Source organism: Lytechinus variegatus, chromosome 3 (assembly GCF_018143015.1).
Source record: "Lytechinus variegatus isolate NC3 chromosome 3, Lvar_3.0, whole genome shotgun sequence".
Lineage (NCBI taxonomy): Eukaryota > Metazoa > Echinodermata > Echinoidea > Temnopleuroida > Toxopneustidae > Lytechinus > Lytechinus variegatus.
Genome location: NC_054742.1, coordinates 46,138,807 through 46,157,349, shown reverse-complemented (window position 1 = coordinate 46,157,349; position 18,543 = coordinate 46,138,807). Strand labels below are relative to the sequence as shown.

Genomic DNA, 18,543 nt, shown 5'->3' with positions numbered 1-18,543 from the left:
TATATTTAGACCTAAAATCTGAGCATTCTGAATACATTTGTTTAATGGAACATTATGGAATACACATAGACAATATGAACTTGGCAAATCAAACAATGTGACCACGCAGCGTGAGCTTAAAATGCTGATATGTAGACCATAAAACGGACATTTTACAGAGCACTTAAATTTGTAAATGAAAAAAAAATAAATAATGAAAGCTCGATGTCTGAGCTAAAATATGTTTTGCATATTGACTTCAAAACTTGCGTATTGAGCAAGATATGAATCCCATCGAACAGGCAATTATGGCGCGAAGCGCCTGCAAACATTTTATATAGTAACATGAAAAGATTTTTTTTTAATTGCAAGTCTTCCCCTCACATTATTTCATTCACTCGTCTTCCTCCACTTATTTTCCTCTTCTTTTTTCTTCTGCATGTCTTTCTCCTCTTTCTCCTTCTTTTCCTTTTTCTTTCTTCTTTCTCCCTTTTTTCTTTCATTTTTTTTGCTCTGCCAATTGTTTCTGGGGGGCACCTGTGGGGGCACGTGCCCCCCAGGCCCCCCCCCCGTAGCTACGCCACTGCCCTTGTCTCGAGTGAAGGTTATTTGCCCAGCAGACTATATACCCCCTCCCCCTCCTCGGTCCAAAGTCCATTGAAATACCCTGATTCCTGTGGAAGATATGGAATTTTATATTAATCCCTAACCATAATTACATTAATTTCAAGGAAGGATATTTGAAATATTATTAGGAATGAGAACATTTTGACAGACGGGTTCAAAGCTACACCAACCGCGAAACCAATCATACAACACACACAGAAAAAAAAAACAATGATGAAGAAACACTGAAGTTTAACAAAGTGTGTTTCATAAAGGGCGGCACACTGCAAAAACTCCAGTGTTGATTTAACACTGGAATCTATAATTATGTCTACACCAGAGAAGTATTGAAACAAAACCAGTTTGGAATCAAACCGATGCTGTTTATTTATATTAATTGGTGTTGTATAAACAACTATCTGGTGTTAGACCAACTTGAAAACGAAACTGGTGTTGTTTAACACTTCTCTGGTGTGGACATATATAGATTACGGGCTGGTGTTAAATCAACACCAGAGTTTTTGCAGTGTATGGACAACAATATCAACATTTTTTTTTTAATTGGAGGAAAATCGAAGAAGGCATGCATCTAAATAAATGATTTACTTACCCATCAACATTGATATATCCATGATACGTCACACGAGCCAAACAAATTGAAAACAAAAGATACTGATACAAACGGATATTTAATCTAAATCATCTGCAAAAAAATTGATAAGAAATTTCGGTAGGCCCGGGAAACTGAGTAGCCGATTAAAACATGTACGCATGCCATGGTTTGCCCCTATTGTTTGCTAACTTCTCACCGCGGTGTGTTTTGTGATACAAAGATCTATTGATTGTCCGTTACCAAGCCTGGAGAGGAGAGAGAGTCGATTAGAAGACAGAATGAACGAAAATCAATATCAGAATAGCAGTGATTGTGCAAATATTAAAAGAATAATGAGACGGATAGGGGGGTGAAAGAGAGAGCTGGCAAGAAGGGGTACCAAACACCTTTTAAATTCCCCGTTTAAAGTGCGCTTATAAAGTTCCCTTCTCAGGTCGGAATTATCCCTTCATCAGCTCGTGATTAATGTCTTTCAGTTTCAGATCTATACCCACGGGCGTGGCGGCAGGAGGAATGGGGGCTGGGATGAAGGCAGTGCTGGCGTAAACGGAGAAAAAGAGGGAGAAATTTTGAAGAGAAACGTAGTTGAAAATAATAAATTATTGTACATTATAAAAGTATATTACATATATAAAAACACAAGAAATATTTTTTTCATAACTTTATGAAACAAAATTTGTTCAGGGCCTATATAGGCCTATGTGTTCATCATTTCTACTCGCATTGTCTGTTTAACGAGATATATCCCAGTCATGGCGTAATTTCCTTCAGCAAGAAATCCATCCACATTGTGCTGCACCCAACCCAGGTGAGATGAATGGGAATCTGGCAGAAACTTATTCCTTGAAATGTCACCGCGCTGTAAAAAGGCTGCAGGGCTAAAGCCAGGGTAATAATATCCAAGTTCTTTGGAAACGCAAAGGGACGTACGTTACGACATAATGTGATAATTATGCGCTATACAAGAACTGCGTTGTTATTATTATTATTATTATTGTTATTATTATTATTATTATTGTTATTATTATTATCATTATTATTATGATTATTGTTGTTGTTATTATTATTATTATTATTACTATTATTACTATTATTATTATTATTATTATTATTATTACAATCCTGTTGTACTAAAACATCCTGTTGTCAAGTCAATACACCAAATATATTTCCTCGCATTTCGAGTTATAATTGTTTTATGTAGTGACATAATGATTCTTTTTCATGACAACTTAAAGTGATTGCCCCATTTTAAGGTCTTCATATAGAACATTTCCTTTTCTTGCTTACGTCCGCATTAGTGGATTGGTGAGATATGTCTGCTCTTTGTGAATTCCTAACATGAGTCCTTAAAATGTCTCTTTTTCTGATTTGAATATAAAAACATTCAGCTCGCGCTTCGCGCTCGTATCATTTAATTAGTGAAATACGTATGGTCTTAGTGAATTCCTACAAACAAGCCTTAAAATGGCCCTCTTCAGGTCTGAATTTCATAAATTTTCAGCTCGCGCTTGCAATATTTGATTGGTGAGATGCGTATGATAATCATGATTGCAATGACTACAAAAAGTGCCTAATGTGTTTTTGTTTCACCATGACTTTATTCAAGTTCAAGACACTGATATACTATATATACATAAAGAGACCAGGTCCATCGTTTCCATTTCAAACAAATGGCAGGTCAGTACATGGATTACAAGACAAGTAATAGTACGTATACCAATATAGAAAATTATTTAGAGTAACATAAATGCAGGAAAATAATTAGTTAAAGCTCTCGTTGATATCACGTTGAAAAAAAAAACAGACACTTAATCAATTTTCTAAATTAGAGTTGGATGTGTAAATGGAATTAATTAATTATTGCATATAGACAATATTATGAGGGGTGTTGCTTACCCAATTTCCACTATACGGTACGGATGTGATTATTAGGCCTATATCTTTTTGTGTATTCAGATCAACTTAATATTGACATCACAGAGTTATGTACGTAATATTAATAAAGTACCGTTGCCTTACGCAAAAAAACATAGTTAAGCAAATTATCTTGGACCCTTGGGGATGGTCACGGGTCCAAGTGACGTACCCCCCCCCCCACAGGTTCGCTCTTTTCTTGCGTAGAATATCGAAAAAGAGGAGAGTATGGCGAGTTTAGAATGGATATGGAAAAATTCGGTTGGTCGGAATTTTGAGCTTGTTGTTCTGAGGAGTTTTTTAAGACGGTGTTTATTATTCCGTTACTATATAGGCCCCTTGCCTCCTACTTCTACAGCCTAGAATTACACCAAAGTACCCCTTTTCCTTGATATCCCTGACGATCGACTCATACTTTGTGACTTTCCTTTGGTGTTAATTCGGTGATAATTATGTCTTTCTGATCTTCCCGTAAAATTACTATAAGTAATTTAAACAAAATCAGCAAGCGCTTGGCACCAGGCGCGTACGCAAGGGGGGGGGGGGTTAGGGGGTTCAACCCCCCTTTTCGCTTCCTTTTTTTTTTTTTTTTTTTTGCTTGTCTCCCCAGAGGTCGGTCTGGTCAAGGAGTTATCGGGCAAGCGCCTGGTAACTCCTTGGTCTGGTTACGGACAGTTCCCCTACCCAATAATGTATATGACAGCAATAATGAACAGAATCTCATGTTTCCGACGAAAAACACAGAAAAAATTTCCGCTCGCTTCGCTCGCTCCATTTTATTATATCTTTTATTTCCGCATGTCGCCGACATGATCACGGTATCGCCATTAACAAGGCCATACATGATTATCATGATGTATACTTATGAATACAAGTGAACCAAGACAAATACATACGTTTTCTTACAAAATATGTTTTACCAATATGAAAACCAAAATAACGGAAAACGCTAAAATGTCGGTTAGCTCGCTCCGCTCGCTCGTAATAATTTATGAAATTCCATAAGTATCTAGTCTCCTGTTCAAGGCCGTATTATGAGTGTTACGAATAGAAGGACATGTAGCATCGACTAATACTTGATTTACTAACAAACTATTGACAAGAAATATATGTTTTGACGGGAAAACGCGAAAATTTCGGCTCGCTCACTCCGCTCGCTCGTAATCATTTATGAAATTTCTTAAGTTTCTAGTCTCTTGATCAAGGCCATATCATGAGACTTACGAGCAGAAGGACATGTATCATCAACTAATATGTAATCATTACCAACAAGCTATTGAGAAGAATTGTATGTTTTGACGGAAAAACGCAAACATTTCGGCTCGCTCGCTCGTAATTATTCATGACATTTCTCAAGTTTCTAGTGTTCTGATCAAGGCCATATCATGAGTGCTACGATCCGAAGGACATGTAGCATCGACTATGATACCAACAAACTATTGACAAAAAGGTTATGTTTTCAACGCAAAAACGAGAACATTTCTGCTCGCTCGCGGTCATGACCGCACTGTTACATACCCCATCCCCACTTAAATGTTATTGTCTTATTTGCAGCGCTGAAGAAGAAAAAAAAACCATCACCTCCCCCCCCCCCCCCCGCTCATCACTTTTTAGAGACTGGGCGGGAGATTTTCAAAAAAAAAATTAGCTCGAACCCCCCCCCTTTCAAAAATCCTGCGTACGCGCCTGCTTGGCACTCGCACTAGATGACTATGGTGAGATATATACTCTTAATGGATTTCTTAAAATATATTCCTAAAATGTCCCTGTTAGTGGGGTCAATATACACAAACATTTCAGATCGCGCTTCGCGCTCGTACATTTTGTTAGTGAAATATGGTCTTAGCAGGGGCCGCGGAACCGGGGGGCTGGGGAGCTTCAGCCCCCCCCCCACTGTTTTCCAAAACCGTGTACAAAAACGCAAAAATGACCATACGATTGTGATTTTTAGCATGGTCAGCCCCCCCCCCCACTTTGAAAACCGTTCCGCGGCCCCTGCTTATAGTGAATTCCTAAAAAACAAGCCTTAGAATGGCCATATTCAGGTCTAGATTTTAAGCTCGCGCTCGCAATATTTGATTAATGAGATGCGTATGTTAATCATGAGTACAATGACTACAAAAAGTGTTTCATGTGTTAAGATGTAATTCTAACATAATCAGCAAGCGCTTGGCACTCAAATTAGATGACTATGGTGAGATATGTATACTCTTATTTGTTTCCTAAAAAAAAATAGTCCTTAAACTGTCCCTGTTTGGGGTCAATAAATGCAACATTTTTCGCTCGCGCTTCGCACTCGCATTGTTTGTTTAGCAAGACATACGGTTACGGTATGTATCACGATTGCAAAAATTTTCTTATAACGTCCCTTTTTAGGTCTGAATGACCAAAAATTCAGCTCGCGTTTCGCGCTCGCATTATTTGATCATTGAGATATCCGTTTAATAGCACAGTCCTTAAAATATCTTTATTTAAGGTCAGTATACCTAGCAATATTGAGCGCTCTTCACCTAAGTGACTCAAAATTTCTGCTGGTGCCCCATGTCATGACCCACAGTAAGCCACTGCTATAGGAGGGGAGGGGGTTCTGCCGAGGCTGCCGCCTCACCCCATTGGCGGCGCAATCAAAGGAAAGGATACAGTTAGAAGAATGAGCTTAAAAGTGGAAGCGGATGAGGAAATTTAAGGAGGAAATTTAAGGAGGGTGAAAGGGCCGCGGGGTTTGGGAAAGAAAAAAAAATGGTCGACATAATATTAGATGGTGATTCGCTCGCGCTTCGCACTATAGACACAGACTTTCAACAGCATAAATAGCGCTCAAAAAAAGAAGTTCAGCCTAAAGAAAAGTTTGTTGTAAAAACAGAAGAAAATAGGAAATCCATTAAAGATTCAGAGAGTTATTAGAATTTCAAGTTTGGTGTTTGTGACGTCATAAACAAGCAGCTGTCCTGTCCTGTAAGATGAAATGCATAAAATAATTTCAATTATTTAGTGGTTCGTGATGATGATTTCTGTTGTCTATCGATGTACTGAAGGTAGTAAAAAACATTTTCAATTTTCTGAGAATATGATATTCCATTGATTTCTTTATATACCATACGATATGCAAGAAAGTTGCTAGCGTATATGACGTCACTAAATCAAATGATTAAAATTCTAGTAACTTTTTTTATTCTTTGATGAATTTTTTCAAACCTTCGGCAATATTCTTTACTATTTTTCCGCTATTTTTTCAATTGGCAGCACGAGATAGATACCTTTCCTGATCTACAGTATAGCATGAGCAGATATTGGTGGAATTTCCTCGATTTCCTAAAGAGATAATATTGTTCTAATTTTACTTGTGCCATACAATAAGTTCCAATTGCTTTCCCAGTTGGTCCTCACTTTGGACATCAATTAAAACCAGTTGAAGTCCATTGGTTTCAATTAGTGTCCAAATTGGGGACCAATTGGCTTTATTTCCAGTTAAACCAATTGGTTCCAATAATTGGGACCAATAGACAATTGGTTTCAATGGGTCTCGCAATGGGTACCCATTGTTTCACTTTCCATGTAATCCAAATTGAAACCAATTGCCAATTGAAATTTGTCCTTGGTAGTCAATTAGTATTCAATTGGAAATACGTTGTCCTTGGCCCTTGGTGTTGGTGTAGCTCTTCGCGTGAATTTCCCTGTCAAAACCTGAAACGTCTCTTTTTCCGGTCAGCAGGCCTATATCAAATTTATATTTTCATTATATTGTGCTTCTCGTTCGCATCATATATATATATATACCCAATTCTTTTCATGAATACAAAAAGTGAAAAAGAGTGTTTTTTTTTGTTAGTAGATGAGTGGTTCCTGTCGATCATAAAGCCCTCTATTGGCAAATTTGTGCTATTAATCAATCTCTTTCCTTCCAAAATGTCGAAGCGAGGTATGCGACAATAAAAATATTAACGCACAAATCTGTCTAAATCCATGCAATCATTAAAGAATATATTAAAAATGATATCATATGAGAACAATCGATGTATATTTAAACTCTGTAGTGAAGGCATTTGAAATATATTTGGTGTAATATTGAGTTCCTGCATGAAAAATTACGACTACTGATATTTCTCAGCCCGAGTATTTCGTCCGTGGGAAACGTACATGATTGCGAGACGGGCGACTTAGTCGATCGAATGTCTAAAAATTAAAACCATCCATTTGTGTCACAGTAATATCCGCCTGAAGATATAGATCTAACTTATGTATTGTATTCTAGACGGGAGTCTAGTAAAAAAGTTGAAAATTTCATTCGTGCTAGGCTTACAGTCATACTCGTAGGACAGTGGCTGCGGGGCGGGGGCTTTTCCCCGGCGCTAGCTGGCTGTGTCTGTCCGCTGGAGAGCGGCGGCATGTCATCATCATCACGGTCTCTGGTCAGGAGACTCTGCTCAGCTGCCAGGCACAGAGAAAGAAGAGATTCCCTTCATAAGAAATCCCTCTTCAGGAGGGTTTTCTTATGAAGGGAGTCATGTCTGCACATCCAGAGATTTTTTTTAATGATTAAGTTTTCAACATGAATTTCTGGTGCTATTTTGCAGTTTCACTCAAGCAAATTTCCCCACCTATTGTCTTGACGTATTTATTATGTAAACTAGGCCTAAGTAAAGTTGGACTATTTTCATTGTGTTTGCTTACAAATTATGACACAGCAAAGCGCATTGTCTGATTGGGAATTCAAACAACATCGAGTTAAAAAAGCCGCAAACAGAGCTACCAAGTCTCGCGCATTATGCGTGAGACGGTGAGAGTCAAGCATTAATTTTTGGACTCTTGTTCATCCCCTCAAATCTCTGTCTCACTTAACTATCACAGCCTATCCCCATATACATTTGTACACAATGTCTGTGATCTCACTCAGATTCACAGAAAATCTCATGCATAGCTGATATTTGAACTTGGCATCTCTGCGCAAATCAAAATAAATCACAGCCGATCACGATATTTGGAAATGCGGTTGGCATTGTTGACCTTGTTGCACGATGAAATGTGAGTCTGAGAAACTTGCCATGACATTTGTCATGAATTTTTGGTAGGGAAATTTGCTCGAAGTTGGCTGGTGTGAAACTGCATTCGTGCCAAATTTCTTTCTATTCCAGTTTCCACAAATATTTTCAATTCATATGTGTTCTAATTCTTTTTATAAATTTGATAGAAATAGATCTAGGCCTACATGTTTGTAGGTCTACGAACAAAGTCTTGTTTCTTGGAAAACCCTTGACCAGTCATTTTCAGGTTTCTAATAAAAAAAGGTGCACCTGCCATGTCTGTGCACCCATGATTCACTAATCTATTCTATTCACACGGCTGAAAGTATTGTGGGGATTTCGATGAGAAACTTAGTAGGGCTGCTCCTGGGGAAGGGCGCCCAACTGCTGTGTGAGTAAACCTTCACCCTTCAGCAAGCAGCTGTGTAGGAATTGGGAGAGGGCACAAAGGCGGTGCATGTGGATAATTCCACCTTTTCTTTCCCAGAAACCTGTAGGCTGTAAGATATATTTATCTCATATTTTAGGGGAAAACAATTGATTTTTGTTAATGTATTCCTTCACGGCCATTTCCCCTATGTTTTGTACACAACCCAAAATGGCGATACGCGACTGTCTACTTACTCAACGCTGTATTCCGGAGCATTTAATTATGCAACTGTTCAGTCTTCCCCTTTGATATCTGTAGTAAAAGTAAAGTTTTTGATACGCTCATATATGCACAGATTGGCTTGGGGCACCTTGCCTATTTTGCCATACATTAAATCTGGAATTGGAAAATCATATTTTTTTACAAAATTATTTGATGAGCTATCAGCATATTTCGATTTATATTAGATGTAGAATAACCCCCCCAAAAAAAAAAAGTGTCAAAATTAGATACAATTTACAGAATCTAACTTTGAGATTCTACCCTAAATTCTGGGCCTAAACTTGAAGTAAATATTGATTGGATCATACACGTATATTTCATATTTTGGAAAGCCACATTATGTAATGACACCTGTGGTCTGTTGATCGCGATGGTTGATGCCAGACAATTGAGAATATCCTTGAAGTTTAAATAATTGGGTGCCAGCTAACTTGGTACCTGTAAAAATTGGCCCCCCCCCCCCCATTAAAAATTAGGTGCCGAGTTATCCAATATCGGATTGCTATTTTGTTTCAAATGTCTAGAGATTCAAATTAATTTGCAATGTTTTCTCTAAGACTTCAACTGATATGTGTATTAGTATTAATACCAATTAAGTGACAAATTTCATAATTTTGTTTTTAAAAAATGTAGTTTTGGATGGTGTTAGAATAAGATTTTCTAATAAGTTTTTAATTTCTTTTTTAACCATTTAAGGACGTGGAGGTTCGTCTGGATCCAAATTCCGTATCTCACTGGGTTTGCCAGTGGGAGCGGTTATCAACTGCGCAGACAATACAGGTAAATTTAATTTGCTTATTTTTTTTTAGATTAATGAAAAGAAGACCAAGAAGCTCTTCTTCCTTCTTGGAAAGAAGGTTGTTCCAACAGATTAAAGGGATAAACTCTATATCTATGTCCATATCCAAGCACCTTGCAATTGGATTCTGAAATGCTTAATAGAGTACAGAAGTATGACACCAGTTGCCATGGTGTCATGGCGGTCTGGTTTTAAACAGAGTCGCAGCTGACGGTCGTCTGATAAACAGGTTGCAAGCGATCAAATTCCAATAGCAGCCATTTTCTCCTATGAGGAAACACACACTTTCATTTGTTTAGAACCAGGCCGTCATGACACCGTGGCAACTGACATCACCACTATGGTACTCTATACTGGGAGCTGAATTTTCCCCCTGAATATTGCAACTTCATGTACCGCCTCCCCTATCTTTTCAAGCAAGGAGTATTGGATGTTTTTTCTCTAAACAAGAAAGAAAATTGGTTTTTTGACATGCATATCAAATTTCTTTCTTATAGCATATCAGATTATTTTCTCTTATTCATCATGTTTTTAAATTATTTTATTTGATAAAAGGTGGTAAGAACCTGTACATCATTGCTGTAAGTGGAATCAAGGGTAGGCTGAACAGACTGCCTACTGCTGGTCTTGGTGACATGATCGTTTCTACTGTCAAGAAGGGCAAGCCAGAACTCAGGAAAAAGGGTAAGTCATCTTTATTAAAAAAAAAACTACAAGTATGTAAACTCTGGTAGTCTGAACAGAAGCAGTGTTCTTGGTTTTGAATTCACTTTGCAGTAGGGCTGTTATTGACAGTCTTGTCGATAATCGCCTTTTTGCCACTTAGCGATGTCGATAACGTTTCTCTCATTGTCGATAATACCCGCTATAATGTTGGGACACAGTGATTTTCCGCGATTTCATGGAAACAGCCTTTTGAAAATGGCTTTTCAAACGGAAAATCATAGAAAGCATTTTTCCTCAAAGAGCACAGAGCAGCAACAGAAATTACTCCAAAAAATATGAATACTTACTAGCCACAAAATACGATCTCAACCCCACTTCGCTATAATCATGACAATTTAAACATCATGGCTGCAATCCACTCCATTTTGATCAAATTGAAAACATCACAAGCAAGCGCAAGCTCAATTTTAGCAAAGTTAAAGTACCAACTAACGTAAGCGTAGAAGAAATGCAGCACACGGCTGTGTGTTGCTGCCCTCTACGTTCAAAGATTTACCGCACGATATCGAAATGGCGGATAGGCGAAAGACGTTGACAGCCAAGAACGATGTCCAAAAAGCCCCAAAATTATCTATAAAACTTCATCCAACTCTAAATAATACTAATAACATCAAAGGTGAGGATGTATTTATGCTAGATATGTTTCATTTATATCCGATGAACGCGGATTTTAAAGCGTTCTTGGTTCAGTGGCAGATACAAATTTTGACCAACGCAAGTGTGACATCGCTAAAATGCATAAAAAATGCGTATTGATTATGTTTGTTTGTCTGTCAGTAGATATGGACAAGATATTTTTAGCGCGATGTCGACAAAGAATTTTCTCAACGATAACAGCCCTACTTTGCATTTCTTTGAATTCATAAAATTGACATGCTCTGATAATGCCATTCACTGTCTTGGCCCATTTCATTTAAAGCCTGTGTATAGCTTTGGTAAAGGGTCAATAATGTGATTGATAATCAAATATCATCTAATATGACAGTCTTACTGAAGCGTAGAGACCGTTAGATATTTTTCCAACTGCACTTCTCTGAGAAAATTTCAAATAATCAAATCTTGGATATATAGCGCCCTCTCTCGGCGATGCTTGTTTTTAATTTAAAAAATGGGCATTCAAGCACTTATCTTATAAATTTAGTGATTAGATATCCAAAAGTTACAGACAAAGAACATATCTTGAAAGTTTCAGCCCATTCCATGATTTGGAATAGGATTTAATTGAAAGACAAAAACACACATATTTTAATTTGATCGGGTGACCCGATCAAGTTGAATTTCCATGTTAAATCGCAAAATTTATCCTGTAAAACACATTTTCATTTCATATCCTCCACATCATAACTGTTATAGGGCATTTCCATTCATATTAGCTAGCAATGAATTGGAATAGTGATAGGTGCATTTTGGTGGATTTACCAAAACTATACACAAGCTTTAAGGTCCTGGGTTTTGATTGGCTAATGAACATAGTTGTCATGGATGATACTTGGTAGTTTTGTTTCTTGGGAAAGTGACCATAATTGCATTTTCATGCAATAGGACCCTCTGCTATTTCATATAGGCCTAGGTTATCTTCTTTTTTTTTTTATGAGAAATACTTGCCTATTCTTAACCAATGAAATAGTACCATTCAATAAGTGGTACGTTGCCTTTAATCAGTTGGAACTGGTCTCAGTTAATAGTCAGGAGCATTGTAATCAAACCATTTTCTTTTCTCCAGTCATGCCTGCTGTAGTAATTCGACAACGGAAGCCCATCAGAAGAAGAGATGGCACAGTACTGTACTTTGAAGACAATGCAGGAGTCATAGTGAACAACAAAGGAGAAATGAAAGGTAGGGACATATTTGATATTACACATACTTGCTTTGCCTGTAATTCAAAATGACCTTGTGTGTGGCAGGTTTTATATCAAAAGTACACTATACCTAATGTCTTGTGACCTCCATACCCCGAGACAGAGTGGAAATTTGAGAAATACATTTATTCTATAGGCATGCAAAGAAAACTTCATTCATTTGTAAGTTTGCTTTAGGTCACATAATCATGTGTCTTGTGATTGATTTCTGATTTTTCCAAGGTATTTTTCCAAGTATAACATGAAATGCACTACATGTAGTTGAAAATTGAATTTTTACCATTTTTGTCTCGCCTGCATAGAGAGTGCAGGTGCCGCTTTTCCGATGGCGTCATCAACATTGAAGTCTTAACCAAGGTTAAATTTTTGAAATGTCATCATAACTTAAAATGTATATGGAACTAGGTCATGAAACTTTGACTTAAGGGTACCACATTTTTTGGAATATAAACCGCGGTCTTGTATTAACCACACCCCCAAAATCGGGGGCTAAAAAAAAAATGGCAAACCGAGTGTGATAGCAATTTGACTTAACAAATTTCACTGACAACCGTGTGTGTGTATTTGAGTTTCGTCAGACGTGTATCAATCAGATATGATTATTTACGTCTGGGACCGACCTTTAACGTCACCATCCGAAAGACGTGACCAGGGCTCGAACCTCTGCATCAATTTGTAACTTCCCCACAGCTTGGATTACAGGCGCACGCCACAACGCCCAGTTGAAAGACCAAAAGATATATTACAAATTTTTGTATTTTAAAAAATGGTTACTTCATTCTTTAACTTTATTTTTCAAAGAATATAAATTATTTCTTTGTAGAATAAAGAAAAAAAAAGACCATGAAATGGCAGTATTGTACATCAAACTTATAGTCTAAAGATGAAAAAAGAAAACAAAAATGTTGAGAAAAACTGAGAAAAAAATGAAGAATAGAGGACATTATTTATTGCCTGTTTTCTAAACGACTATAATTACAATCTATTACAATTATATGCCTAAATTGTAAATCATTTTCAATGCATTTTTTAGGTGTAAGAAAAATTTGTTTTCATTACAAAAAACCAAGGAGTTTTTTAAGAAAAAGGTGACCATAAAATGGCATTTTTTTTATATCAAAATAATTGTATAAAAAGGGAATTTTGTCTTAAATATCGAGAGAAAAAGGAGAGAAATAAAGAATAAAAGACATTATTTATTGCCTTTTTAATAACCGAATATGATTACATGCCTATTGAAAAGCATTTCCCATGCAATTTTAGTTTTAAAAAAGTTTTCATCACAAAAAACAGGGTTTTTATTTTAGGAAAACATTAAATTGATCATAATTAAATAATATAAAACAACCTTTACAAAGAAGATTTTTCAACAAAAACTTCACGAAATATATTCTCTATTTTTGGTAACCAAGAAATAATTATACATTAAATATTCTATATAATTCTTGGTTGGTCGACAATTCATGTTACTGACAGAACATTTTCAGTTTACTGACCAAATATTGTTGTTTCTATGTATAAACCGCACCCAACATTTTAAGATTACAAAGTAGGAAAAAAGGTGCGGTTTATACACAGGAATATACGGTAATCAAGTATTACTGAGCATCCTGCCTGAGTTTCAGGCCACATGACCAAGATCAGAGGTCACTTAGGGCCAATGAACTTTGGCCATGTTGGGGGTATTTGTGAAATTTTATGGATCAAGTTCATGAAACTTGAACTGAAGAGCAAATATGTATCCCTGAATATCCTGTGTGCATTTCAGGTCACGTGACCAATATTGCAAATTATTATTCATACAGACAATTTTAGAGCCCAAATACAAGTGTTATTTTGTTGGTGCACTCGACCCACTTAAAAAGTTTGTTGAACTCGCCTAATATTTTCTCCGAGGTGACACAATATTGAAAATATTGGACGACTAGAAGGGGAATTCCCTAAGTGTACGCACCACTCATCGCGCGCGCATGCAGTTTTCAATGGCAAATGTGCACTGTGTGTGGAACTGTGACTGCAGAGTGATGAACAATTCCTATTAAATTTTTTCTACAGAGGCTGCAGTAAATCTCTAAATGCAGAGAAAACCAACAACTGTTAGGAAGTTTGGAGTTATATTCGCTTTAATTTCATTTTATCCTATAATAATTTGAATATATTTTAGAAATTGAGGCACAGGAAATACTATTTTTTTGCATGATAAATCGAGTGCATAGCTTTAGGACCCCTTCTACATCGGGCGGCGAAATTAAGAGGTTTTCGAAAAACACGACGGGATTTTCGTATTAGTGAGTTTTGTGATATTTTCTACTTGGTTAATGATCTTTAGAATGTTTGCCACAAATTAGTGAAATATAATTTGTTGAAATATTAAAATTGGGACAGTTTTTGTCTCACCTGCGAAGCAAAGTGAGACTATAGGCGCCGCTTTTCCGACGGCGGCGGCGGCGGCGTCAACATCAAATCTTAACCTGAGGTTAAGTTTTTGAAATGATGTCATAACTTAGAAAGTATATGGACCTAGTTCATAAAACTTGGCCATAAGGTTAATCAAGTATTACTGAACATCCTATTAGAGTTTCATGTCACATGACCAAGGTCAAAGGTCATTTAGGGTCAATGAACTTAGACCATGTTGGAGGAATCAACATCGAAATCTTAACCTGAGGTTAAGTTTTTGAAATGTCATCATAACTTAGAAAATATATGGACCTAGTTCATGAAACTTGGACATAAGGTTAATCAAGTATCACTGAACATCCTGCATGAGTTTCACGTCACATGACCAAGGTCAAAGGTCATTTAGGGTCAATGAACTTTGGCCGAATTGGGGATATCTGTTGAATTCCCATCATAACTTTGAAAGTTTATGGATCTGATTAATGAAACTTGGACATAATAGTAATCAAGCATCACTGAACATTTTGTGCAAGTTTCATGTCTCATGATTAAGGTCAAAGGTCATTTAGGGTCAATGAACTTTGGCCGAATCGGGGGTATCTGTTGAATTCCCATCATAACTTTGAAAGTTTATGGATCTGATTAATGAAACTTGGACATAATAGTAATCAAGTATCACTGAACATCCTGTGCTCATTTCAGGTCACATGACCAAGGTCAAAGGTCAATGAACTTTGGCCGAATTGGGTGTATCTGTTGAATTACCATCATAACTTTGAATGTTTATGGATCTGATTCATGAAACTTGTACATAAGAGTAATCAAGTATCACTGAACATCCTGTGCGAGTTTCAGGTCACATGATCAAGGTCAAAGGTCATGTAAGGTCAATGAACTTTGGCCATGTTGGGGTTTTTTGTTGAATAACCATCATATCTCTGTAAGTTTATTGGTCTAGTTCATAAAAAGTGGTCTAGTTCATTAAACTTGGACATAAGAGTAACCATGTATCACTGAACATCTTGTGCGAGTTAGAGTAGTATTCATAGTCAGCACTGCTGCTATATTGAACCGCGTGATGCAGGTGAGACGGCCAGAGGCATTCCACTTGTTATTGTTTGAAAACAAAGTGCGTAGCTTTAGGTCCCCCCATCATACAGCAGAGTCAGAGTCTCAGGGCGGGAGGGTAAGTTAAAAATTATTTGCTAAAATTCTCTGTATGAATAATAATCATAATACTGGATGTCCCATTTTTCGGTCAATACAAGGAAATATAGGACTCGCTTTGCAAAATATTGGACTCGTCTTCGACTCGTCCAATATTTATGCAAAGCTCGTCCAATATTTCCTTGTATTAACCTCAAGGCCATCCAATATTATATAATTAGTCTACAGGATGTGATACAGGTGAAATGAATTGTCAATCCATGAATGGAGATGTAAATGTCTTGTCAAACCACAAAATATGTGGATTGATTAAGAGAGAGATAAATCAAACAAGTATAACACTGAAAAAATTAAGTCTGAATTAGAGCATTAATGTTATGACCTTTCAAATTAAGTCTATTGAAATTTCACCCAAAAAAGTTAATGCGCAACCCATAGAATGCAAACGAGGAAACCATTTATATTCTTATTCTATCACAATCACCGATTCTTTTGTTTCTGTATTGTATAGTGAATATTACTGTTTTTAATCATCACCACAAAAACATGATTTGATTGATATGTGAACAAGTGGATCTATCTGCCTTGTAAGAGATGACTGGTGCAGACTACTCTGTAATTTTATGCCAGCTAAAGTAGAGCTTTGGAAGCACTTGAGTTTCTTTGGATGTTTTTCTTTGAAAAATTGAAGACCACCTCAAACCACCTCAAAATACTTAATTTTGATATGAAATGAATCAAAGTACTCTCTCTCTCTCTTTCTGTTTCTCACCTGCTCTTGCTCTCGACAGGTTCAGCCATCACCGGTCCCGTTGCCAAAGAATGTGCAGACTTATGGCCACGTATTGCCAGCAATGCCAGTTCCATTGCATGAGGAGCACACCCAACATCCACTTAACCAACCATCAGCCTCATCAAGAATCCACATATAACTGCAATGAAAAACTCATCCCATTTGATAGTCCTCTCTTCTGACTGAACTAATGACTTGTACAAAGTAATAAATGACAACCTCACAACAAACTTCTTGCTGCTTTCAATTCTGTTCTTTGTGAGTTTTGTATTGTAATTTCACTACATCAATACATCGGAACCTTTTTTTAAAGTGTCGAAGTGCCACATTTTAGTTGAGGGCTTGAATTCAGGATTGTTGAAAACCATCTTGGCCATTCAGATCTACAAACAAGTAAAAATATAATTTGCACCTTGTTCAGTTTTCCTGCGTTGTGGTAATATATGCAACAAAAAATATAGTATATAGTACCTGGAAAATTAAGGGCATTATTTGCAAGGGTGATTTCTTTGTAAACAAGAAATCAACTCATTTTAAAGCAAAGGTTCCTTAGCAATCTTTTTATCATGTGAGAAAGAGAGTGTCTGTGTTGGGGTGTGGATAAGAATCATGGCATAGGAAATGGGTGCAGTTTGTAGATTGAGAATTGATGTTGAGATTGCCAAGTACTGCTGGTGTTGAATGAGGGCCTTTTCAGACATGCATTACAGCTCAGTATAAACATGATTGAAAATATTGCTACTCTCAAGTCAACAAACATGCATGATTTGTGCAACTCAAAAGAAGTTTCACAGACAAACTTGATACATATTTTGACTCATTTGAATACAGCTAATTTGAACTCTTGTAAATTTTGCAGCCGAACAGCAGAAATATCTTCTGTATGAATTGTTTGTTTGCCTTATAATATAAAACATGCTAAACTTTATCTCACCATGTCAGAAAATATTTTTCTTAAAGGTCAAGTCCACCTCAGAAAAATGTTGATTTGAATCAATAGAGAAAAATCAGACAAGCACAATGCTGAAGATTTCATCAAAATCAGATGTAAAATAAGAAAGTTATGACATTTCAAAATTTCGCTTATTTTTAACAAAATAGTTATATGAACGAGCCAGTTACATCCAAATGAGAGAGTTGATGATGTCACTCACTATTTCTTTTGTTTTTTATTGTTTGAATTATACAATATTTCAATTTTTACGAATTTGACGATTAGGACCTTGCCTGAAGCACAAAATGTTAAAATAATGGAATTCCATGTGTTCAGGGAGGACTAAAACTTCATTTCACATGACAATGACGAGAAAATCAAAATATTTCATATTTCAAACAATAAAAAACAAGAAATAGTGAGTGAATGACATCATCGACTCTCATTTGGATGTGCTGGCTCATTCATATAACTGTTTTTGTGAAATGAAGCGAAATTTTAAAATGTCATAACTTATCTTACATCCGATTTTGATGAAATTTTCAGTGTTATGCTTGTTGAATTTTTCTCTTTTTATTCAAATCAAGTTTTTGTCGGGGTGGATTTGTCCTTTAAAGGGATACTCCATGCTGAAATAATTTGATTTGAACACATTAAAAAAAAAACACTGAAAATTTGATCATAATCAGATAAGGAATAACAAAGTTATGGCATTTTAAAGATTTGAATTATTCCGGTGAAACAGTTCTAGGCATGTCTTCATAAATATTCAGTGAGCGCACTGATGTCATATCATCACTTGTTCTTTTACATTCTATTATATGAAATTTTATTCAATTTTTTTTCCTTCTAGAACCAAACATATTTGAATAACAACTGATAAAATGCATTATGTATTCATTGCTGCAACTTATTTCATTACAAGGCATACGTATATCATACAGACCTTTTAGAAAAATTATTAAAATGATTTCATGTAAAAATTTAAGGATAGTGGGGATGTGACATCATCAGCCCATCTTGTGAATATTCATGATGGCGTATATATAAATCAGCTTCCGCTATTTATCAGATTT

At 36.4% G+C, this 18,543-nt stretch overlaps 1 protein-coding gene across 1 annotated transcript; it reads left to right on the top strand.

The window, feature by feature from the left end:
• Positions 1-6,959: 6,959 nt before the first annotated feature.
• LOC121411171 (60S ribosomal protein L23) lies at positions 6,960-16,751 on the top strand. Its single transcript, XM_041603729.1, has 5 exons — positions 6,960-7,034; positions 9,485-9,568; positions 10,143-10,271; positions 12,037-12,150; positions 16,532-16,751. Exons 1-5 carry the CDS (start codon positions 7,022-7,024, stop codon positions 16,612-16,614), a joined length of 423 nt encoding a protein of 140 aa, XP_041459663.1. The 5' UTR covers positions 6,960-7,021; the 3' UTR covers positions 16,615-16,751.
• Positions 16,752-18,543: the final 1,792 nt, after the last annotated feature.

Excerpts from the sequence above, each read along its gene's own strand:
- LOC121411171 (XM_041603729.1), top strand. Across the intron at positions 9,569-10,142 it reads CAACTGCGCAGACAATACAG|GTGGTAAGAACCTGTACATC; the intron begins GTAAATTTAATT and ends ATTTGATAAAAG. Across the intron at positions 10,272-12,036 it reads GCCAGAACTCAGGAAAAAGG|TCATGCCTGCTGTAGTAATT; the intron begins GTAAGTCATCTT and ends TCTTTTCTCCAG.